The 9,519-nt window shown below is 39.8% G+C and overlaps 1 protein-coding gene across 2 annotated transcripts; it reads left to right on the plus strand.

Annotated features, from left to right (window-relative positions):
- Positions 1-5,586: 5,586 nt before the first annotated feature.
- On the plus strand, positions 5,587-8,927 carry LOC129633752 (protocadherin alpha-5-like). Of its 2 annotated transcripts, XM_055555671.1 has the most exons (2): positions 5,587-5,917; positions 6,027-8,927. In XM_055555671.1, the coding sequence occupies exon 2, from the start codon at positions 6,066-6,068 to the stop codon at positions 8,460-8,462; it is 2,397 nt and encodes a 798-aa protein (XP_055411646.1). In that variant the 5' UTR covers positions 5,587-5,917; positions 6,027-6,065; the 3' UTR covers positions 8,463-8,927. The 2 variants fall into 2 exon arrangements, with proteins under 2 accessions (XP_055411646.1, XP_055411642.1); XM_055555667.1 differs by having other exon boundaries at positions 5,587-8,927.
- The last annotated feature ends 592 nt before the right edge of the window (positions 8,928-9,519 follow it).

Here is a 9,519-nt window from a genome sequence, read left to right on the forward strand (position 1 = left end):
TCAAGTTTATTGTTCAGGTAGTAAAACCTTTTTTCCCCTGTCCAGCTGGTTTGTAAAATTTTTCTTTGTTTTTTATTTTCAAGGGCTTTATGCTCAGTTTTAGTTTTCTTTGATTTTTATCTTGTTTGCAGTTTTTAAAGCTTCTTGAATATGTGGTTTGATGTCTTTCATCAGTATAGGAAAAATTCCAGCAGTCTGCCTTCGAATATTGCTTCTGCCTCATGTTTTTCTCTCCTTCTCTTCTTTAAGTCAAGGAATAGGTGTGTTAAATCTTTTCACCATATCTCTTATATCTTCTATGCCCCCGTCTATTTTTTCAGCATCATTTTTGCTATTACTTGATGGATATTTTTATTCTGACCAATCTTCTACTTCAGCAAATTTCTCTTCTTATTAAGTCATCAATTGAATCTAAACATTGATTATTATCTTTCTTAGCTTTAGAATTATAATTTTCTTTTAAATATAAATTATATTTTTCTGGTGAAATAATTTACTATGTATTTATTTTGGTACCTTAATTACAGTTTATTTATGGTCTGTCATATCAGTGTAATAATTGGATCATCTGTTTGTGGGGTTTATTGTTCATTTTTTCTCATGATTCTCTTTATTGGTAAGCCTGATAATTTTGTATTGAGTTCTGGGTATTGTACATGAGAAGCTGTAACTATTCTAGATGTAGTTATATTACTCTATAGATGGATAAAGAGTTTATAAATACCTGATAGATATGCATTTAGAAATTTATGGAAAAGTTTGAATTGAGGTAATATTTTATATCTTTTCCTTTTTTATCTACTACAAATGATGTCTGTCATTACAAATCTTCTGAAGATTTTATTTTTATCTCTTCTACTGAACCCAAGGTCTATTTTGTAGTCTCATACAAAGTTAGTAGAATAAGGGTTTTGTACTTTATTTTAACCCTTTTTCTGTCCTCCTTTCCTCTTTCCTTTCTTCATAAGACCCAAGCTTACTGAATTTATTTATTTTTTGCTGTTTAGTTTCCCTCCTTCTTTCTCATCCTGGATATTTACTAATGCTTTAAGAATCTTGCATCTCATCACATTTCCACTCACTTGGCCTAGAATTTTAAAAGATATGACCTCAGAGATTGTAATTTCTTTCAATTTAATAAAGACTGAATTGTGGCCTGGAGACACACAAAAAAATTGGGGCCACATGAATATTAATATGAATGCATAGAATAGAACCAAAAGTGCTTAAATTTAGCTCATTGTCTCTTTCCACTTTTAAATGAGCTCATTTGGGAAAAATGAAGGCAATAGGATTGTGAGTAAAAACTATGCTTAATTTAGCTTCCTTATTCCCTCAGAGGTACTTTAAAATTTACTCTCAGGTCTCCTCAGAATGTGTATATAACATAAATATTTTAGCACAATATTTTGTTGGGAGATTGAACCATTACAAAAGCAATGTAAAAATATGTACCATATGCATATTATGTGAGGTAACTGGATAAATTATTTTCTACATATAATTAAACTTTTTGTTCATATTTGATGCAGGAGGATGAACTGTTTACAAACCTTTAAAAGATTGCTTCAGTTTCACCTGTTATATCTCAACAGTGTGGTAGACTTACATAATTTTCTACACATAGGTGAGAAATATAGCTTATTAAAATTTTATTCTGGAGTTTTGTAGGAAATGAGTCATCTAGACTCCAATACAAAATTAAATTTTCTAGTGTACTGTCTTCCTGAATATTCCTGAGTAAATTAAGCAGAGAGACCTCAAAATACTATTTGGTTTCCTTAATCTAAATTCATTGTCAGGAAAGGAGTCTTAGTTTTGCCATGGGGCATACATAAGTATAACTGAAAAATTTCCAGAAACTATGTAGTAATAATCTATAATATTTAATTGAAAGAATGGATTGGAAAAAGATTTAAAGAATTTCCTCTACTTATAGATTTCATGGAATTACAAGTAAAGAGGCTATACTTGTTGAAAAAATAACCTCCAAAACAAGAGTTGAGCAATGAAAGACAAATGGAAGGGATAATTTTAAAACTCTGCGATCTAAAAGATATGAAGACAGTTCAAAAGCCAAGAGTCTTGTTTTCTCCTGTATATATTTATGTGAAAAAATTACAAGCTGAAAGAAGCATATGATACTATTGATGGCATTTTATCCATTGAGTATATTTTTTAAAGTTTTAAATATTTACTGAAAATATTCTGTAAAATACTATGTATGCATTGTTAATATCACACTATCAGTTGGCTTTTAAATACTTAATATTTACTTTTCTCAACAGTAAATTTTTTTATTGTAGTTTTGTAGATCCACATCAATCATGGTTTTATAATAGAAGGTGAATCAACATTAACTGATGATATTTTCAACTCAGATATTATATGTTTTTCTTATTATATATTACAATACTTTAAATTATCCTTGTAAGTGACTATTAGATAAATAGCTCTGAAATTTGATTATTGTTTAGCTTTTTTAGTGTTTGGATGTTCTGAATGCTAAGAAATCTTTCAAAAACTAAAGGAAATGATAAATGTACTCTTAAAGCTTGTATCAGAAACAAAGTCAGTAACATTATCTGATGTCCTTACATTACTGTTTTGAATACTAAGAAGCAAATTAATTTCAACTGACTTTGTATTTTCTAGTAATCTTATTTCTTTCCAAGCTAGTTTTTATAGTACCACTTTTCAATATTTGCTTTATACATGGACACAAAATACATCTAATTCTACATATGACTTATACCAACATTAAAAAATGTGTTTGGAGTTTATGCTTTACATGTAAAGCATTAAGTAATAGAATCATTGATTTCCTGGCCCCTCTTATATTCACAAGCAAAGATGATTTTTTAATATTTAAGGAATATAAGCATCTGAATGCAGAGTTCCAAAGAATAACAAAGAGAGATAAGAAAGCCTTCCTCAGCAATCAATGCAAAGAAATAGAGGAAAACAACAGAATGGGAAAGACTAGAGATCTCTTCAAAAAAATTAGAGATACCAAGGGAACATTTCATGCAAAGATGGGCTCAATAGAGGACAGAAATGCTATGGACCTAACAGAAGCAGAAGATATTAAGAAGAGGTGGCAAGAAAGTGAAAAGGGAAAGTGAAGTAGCTCAGTCATGTCCAACTCTTAGCGACCCCATGGACTGCAGCCCACCAGGCTCCTCCGTCCATAGGATTTTCCAGGCAAGAGTACTGGAGTGGGGTGCCATTGCCTTCTCTGAGAATACACAGAAGAACTGTACAAAAAACATCTTCATGACCCAGATAATCATGATGGTGTGATCACTCACCTAAACCCAGGCATCCTGGAATGTGAAGTCAAGTGGGCCTTAGGAAGCATTACTATGAACAAAGCTAGTGAAGGTGATAGAATTCCAGTTGAGGTATTTGAAATCCTGAAAGATGATGCTGTGAAAGTGCTGCACTCAATATGCCAGCAAATTTGGAAAACCCAGCAGTGGCCACAGGACTGGAAAAGGTCCGTTTTCATTCCAATCCCAAAGAAAGGCAATGCCAAAGAATGCTCAAACTACCACACAATTGCACTCATCTCACATGCTAGTAAAGTAATGTTCAAAATTCTCCAAGCCAGGCTTCAGCAATACGTGAACCATGAACTTCCAGATGTTCAAGCTGGATTTAGAAAAGGCAGAGGAACCAGAGATCAAATTGCCAACATCCGCTGGATCATAGAAAAAGCAAGAGAGTTCCAGAAAAACATCTATTTCTGCTTTATTGACTATGCCAAAGCCTTTGACTGTGTGGATCACAATAAACTGTGGAAAATTCTGAAAGAGATGGGAATACCAGACCACCTGACCTGCCTCTTGAGAAACCTATATGCAGGTCAGGAAGCAACAGTTAGATCTGGACATGGAACAACAGACTAGTTCCAAATAGGAAAAGGAGTACGTCAAGGCTGTATATTGTCACCCTGCTTCTTTAACTTATATGCAGAGTACATCATGAGAAACGCTGGGCTGGAAGAAGCACAAGCTGGAATCAAGATTGCCGGGAGAAATATCAATAACCTCAGATATGCAGATGACACCACTTTTATGGCAGAAAGTGAAGAGGAACTAAAAAGCCTCTTGATGAAAGTGAAAGAGGAGAGTGAAAATGTTGGCTTAAAACTCAGCATTCAGAAAATGAAGATCATGGCATCTGGTCCCATCACTTCATGGGAAATAGATGGAAAAACAGTGGAAACAGTGTCAGACTTTATTTTGGGGGGCTCCAAAATCACTGCAAATGGTGATTGCCTCCATGAAATTAAAAGATGCTTACTCCTTGGAAGGAAAGTTATGACCAACCTAGACAGCATATTAAAAAGCAGAGACATTACTTTGCCAACAAAGGTCCATCTAGTCAAGGCTATGGTTTTTCCAGTGGTCATGTATGGATGTGAGAGTTGGACTGTGAAGAAAGCTGAGCGCCAAAGAATTGATGCTTTTGAAGTGTGGTGTTGGAGAAGACTCTTGAGAGTCCCTTGGACTGCAAGGAGATCCAACCAGTCCATCCTAAAGATCAGTCCTGGGATTTCTTTGGAAGGACTGATGCTGAAGCTGAAACTTCAGTACTTTGGCCACCTCATGCAAAGAGTTGACTCATTGGAAAAGCCCCTGATGCTAGGATGGTTTGGGGGCAGGAAGAGAAGGGGACAACAGAGGATGAGATGGCTGGATGGCATCACCGACTCAATGGACATGAGTTTCGGTGAACTCTGGGAGTTGGTAATGGACAGGGAGGCCTGGTGTGCTGCGATTCATGGGGTCGCAAAGAGTTGGACACAACTGAGCGACTGAACTGAACTGAGGGAGTATATACTTAAGTAGAAAGTTAAACTTTTTTAAGAGGAAAAGTTGGTTTATTTTATATTGGCCATATTTATTAAGTGAAGTCCAAGTCCATGTAGCAAATAAAATGGAGCAGTAGAATGAGATGAAATTAAGAGTTAACTTGTTAATAATGTGATTTCTTTCCATGTTTCAATTTTTAATGGAACTCAAATATTTTATAGAATTATATGTCTCACAAACAACATTAGGATTTTGATTTGCTACATAAAAGAAAATACATGTGCTTTCACAATTTATATCAATCTGATTTATCAGTAATAGCAACTTGAAGAAATGCTTGTCTGTATGCTGTCCTGTGCTAGATGTATTAAGTTGCAAATAGTGTCATGTCCACATTACAGTTTTTGAGTTAACACTAAAAATAAGTAAGTAATATAAAGAAAAAGGAAATCAATAAATTTTCATCAATTTGAAAATCAGACTTCCAAATGGAACTCAGATACGAATTCTATTCAAATAGCTTGTTACTTTGAAAATAACATTACAAAAGCCAATATTAAATATTGCAAATAGGAATATAAACTTGTTTTATGAGTGATATAAAGACTAATATACAAACATCCCATCAAAATAGTAGAGGAAAAAATCGGTAATTTTAGTAAGTAATATTTAAATACGGAAAGATATACAAAATCTAAAACTTTTAAAGTCCATTAGGAAGTATACAAACCCTAAATATACAGAATAGGCCAATAGAAATCATTCTAGTAAAGATTGGGTGTCACAACTTGAGTAGTATTGATTCTGCAGTATTTTACTTAAATTTGATACATTTTATTAAAAATTTAATTATATATTTGATTAGAGATAAGGAATATAAGGAGACGTTGAAACTGGGAAATATTTAACGAATGTAAGGTAAATAAAGCATAACTAAGTAAAATAACTCCCCTTTCCTCCACATGATGGCGCTGGAAACCGCAAGTTTAGTTTTTTTTTTTTTTTTTTTTTAACAACAAAGGAATACAGCGAGTTTATTTTCCTGAGAAAGGAAAAGAGCCACTCCATTTTTTCACTCTGCTGCTGAAGCATAAAAGGTGAGCAAATACAAAATTGTATAAAATTGGGAATTAAATTTCCAAGAGCTATATGGTAGTACAATAGGTATTTGAAAGTTGATACAAATTTGCGATGGTATATTCTCAGAGAAAAAGTCCAGGATCTCAGCGTCTGCTGCTATCGCTTATGCTTCTCGTAGCCTGGGAGTCGGGGAGCGGCCAGGTCCACTACTCGGTTCCCGAGGAGGCCAAACACGGCACCTTCGTGGGCCGCATCGCCCAGGACCTGGGACTGGAGCTGGTAGAGCTGGTGCCTCGCCTCTTCCGGATTGCATCCAAAGGCCGCAGAGACCTTCTGGAGGTAAATCTGCAGAATGGCATTTTGTTTGTGAATTCTCGGATCGACCGGGAGGAGCTGTGCGGGCGGAGAGCGGAATGCAGCATCCACCTGGAGGTGATCGTGGACCGGCCGCTGCAGGTGTTCCATGTGGAGGTGGAGGTGAAGGACATTAACGACAACCCGCCAAGGTTCTTGCGACAAGAACAAACACTATTTATACTAGAGTCAAGAAGAGCGGATTCCCGGTTTCCGCTAGAGGGCGCGTCTGATATGGATATCGGAAGAAACGCAGAATTGAGATACAAGTTACAAGCAAATGAGTATTTTGACTTGGATGTTAAAACAAACGAAGAGGAAACAAACTTTTTAGAACTAGTTTTGAAGAAACCAGTAGATAGGGAAGAAACACAAGAACATCGTTTATTGCTGATTGCAATTGATGGAGGAAAACCTGAACTAACAGGTACAGTTCAGTTATTGATCTATGTTTTGGATGCGAATGATAATGCTCCAGAATTTGATAAATCAGTTTATAATGTCAGATTACTGGAAAATGCACCGAATGGGACACTAGTTATAAAACTGAACGCCTCAGATGCAGATGAGGGTATTAATAAGGAAATAATGTATCTCTTTAACAACCTTGTTCTTGACAATGTAAAATCTAAATTTGCGATCAATTCTAATAGTGGGGAAATAACAGTTACAGGAAAACTGGATTACGAAGACTGTAATTTATATGAAATTAATATTGATGCTGTTGATAAAAGTTCATTCCCATTAACTGGACACTGCAAAGTAATAGTGAAATTGCTGGATGAAAATGATAATATCCCAGAGATGGTCATAACCTCCCTATCTCTGCCTGTGCAAGAGGACGCTCCACTGGGCACCGTCATTGCCCTGATCAGTCTATCAGACCTCGACTCTGGTGCCAACGGACAGGTCACCTGCTCTGTGACGCCTGATGTTCCTTTTAAGCTGGTGTCCACTTTCAAAAATTACTATTCATTGGTGCTGGACAGCGACTTGGATCGTGAGCGCCTGGCGAACTATGATGTGGTGCTGACTGCGAGAGATGGGGGCTCGCCTGCCTTGTCCACCACGACCAGCGTGTCCGTGGAGGTAGCCGACGTGAACGACAATGCACCCGCGTTCACGCAGCCAGAGTACACCGTATTCGTGAAGGAGAACAACCCGCCAGGCTGCCACATCTTCACCGTGTCGGCGCGAGACGCCGACGCGCAGGAGAACGCGCTGGTGTCCTACTCACTGGTGGAGCGACGCGTGGGCGAGCGCGCGCTGTCGAGCTACGTGTCGGTGCACGCGGAGAGCGGCAAGGTGTACGCGCTGCAGCCGCTAGACCACGAGGAGCTGGAGCTGCTGCAGTTCCAGGTGAGCGCGCGCGACGCGGGCGTGCCGCCCCTGGGCAGCAACGTGACGCTGCAGGTGTTCGTGCTGGACGAGAACGACAACGCGCCCGCGCTGCTGCCGCCCGGGTCAGGCAGAGGACCCAGCGCGCTGAGCCAGGTGGTGTCGAGGTCCGTGGGCGCGGGCCACGTGGTGGCGAAGGTGCGCGCGGTGGACGCGGATTCGGGCTACAACGCGTGGCTGTCGTACGAGCTGCAGCCGGTGGGGGGTGGCGCAAGTAGCCCGTTCCGCGTGGGGCTATACACTGGCGAGATCAGCACGACGCGCGCCCTAGACGAGGCGGACACGCCGCGCCAGCGCCTGCTGGTGCTGGTGAAGGACCACGGCGAGCCGGCGCTGACGGCCACGGCCACCGTGCTGCTATCGCTGGAGGACAGCGGCCAGGCGCCCATGGCCTCTTCGCGGGCGTTGTATGGTGCAGCTGGCGCAGAGACGGCGTTAGTGGATGTGAACGTGTATCTGATCATCGCCATCTGCGCGGTATCCAGCCTGTTGGTGCTCACGCTACTGCTGTACACGGCGCTGCGGTGCTCGGCGCCGCCTAGCGAGGGCGCGTGTGGACTCGGGAAGCCCAGGCTGCTGTGCTCCAACGCAGTGGAGAGCTGGTCTTACTCTCAGGAGAGGCGACAGAGGGTGTGCTCTGGGGAGGGGCCGCCCAAGACCGACCTTATGGCCTTCAGTCCTAGCCTGCCTCAGGGTCCCATCTCTACGGACACAGTGAGTCTCAAAAACCTTATAGAAATTTTTCGTTATGTGCTGCTGCTGCTACTGCTAAGTCGCTTCAGTCGTGTCCGACTCTGTGCGACCCCATAGACGGCAGCCCACCAGGGATTCTCCAGGCGAGAGTACTGGAGTGGGTTGCCATTGCCTTCTCCAGATTTTCGTTATGTATTTAATATTAAATATTTAATATCCTTTATCTTCTCTTTTCATTTTTAAAGTATGGCTTTATAAGTAGTTATTGTATCCTTTTAGGTATAAATTCTCTTGGTACTAATTAATTTGTCTATACTTACAGTTATGATTAAAATTTACTTTGTTGAAGACAACTGCTTTGCACTATAGTGTTTATTTCAGTAACAATGCCCTTTTTATGAGGTTTAAAGGCTTGAGTTAAAGCACTGGTTTTCAGTTCACCATAGAAAATGTTCCCATAATTAAATTTTTAGTGAACATTTCAATTTTCAAATTTTAATAAGTGTTATAGGAAGATACTTGTAAGATACATTCTTGGTGTTATCATTTATTGTCAAAGTCCAGTATTGTAACAACATAGAAATATTGTAACACGTCGTATCAACTTGCTCTTTTTTCCTCCACTGACTATCCATTATTTGGTTTTGTTTGTTTGCTTGATTTTGTTTGTTTGTGGTGGGTCTTCTTTGCTGCCCTTGGCCTTTCTCTAGTTTCTGAGAGTGCTACCTTCTAGTTGTGGTGCGCAGGCTTCTCACTGCTATGGCTTCTCTTGTTGCGGAGCACAGGCTTTAGGATGTGCCAGCCTTAGTAGTTGCGACTAGAGAGCTGTTTAGCCTGGGTTCAGTAGTCATGGCCCACAGGCTTACTTGCTCCAGGGCAGGTTCTTAACCACTAGAACACCAGGGAAGCCCCTATTTGAGAAATTTTGTTCAGTTTAGTTCAGTTCAGTCGCTCAGTCATGTCTGACTCTTTGTGACCCCATGAATCGCAGCGCGCCAGGCCTCCCTGTCCATCACCAACTCCCGGAGTTCACTCAGACTCACGTCCATTGAGTCGGTGATGCCATCCAGCCATCTCATCCTCTGTCATCCCCTTTTCCTCCTGCCCCCAATCCCTCCCAGCATTAGAGTCTTTTCCAATGAGTCAACTCTTCGCATGAGGTGGCCAAAGTACT

The sequence above is a fragment of the Bubalus kerabau genome, chromosome 1, assembly GCF_029407905.1.
Source record: "Bubalus kerabau isolate K-KA32 ecotype Philippines breed swamp buffalo chromosome 1, PCC_UOA_SB_1v2, whole genome shotgun sequence".
In the NCBI taxonomy this organism is placed as follows: Eukaryota; Metazoa; Chordata; class Mammalia; order Artiodactyla; family Bovidae; genus Bubalus; species Bubalus kerabau.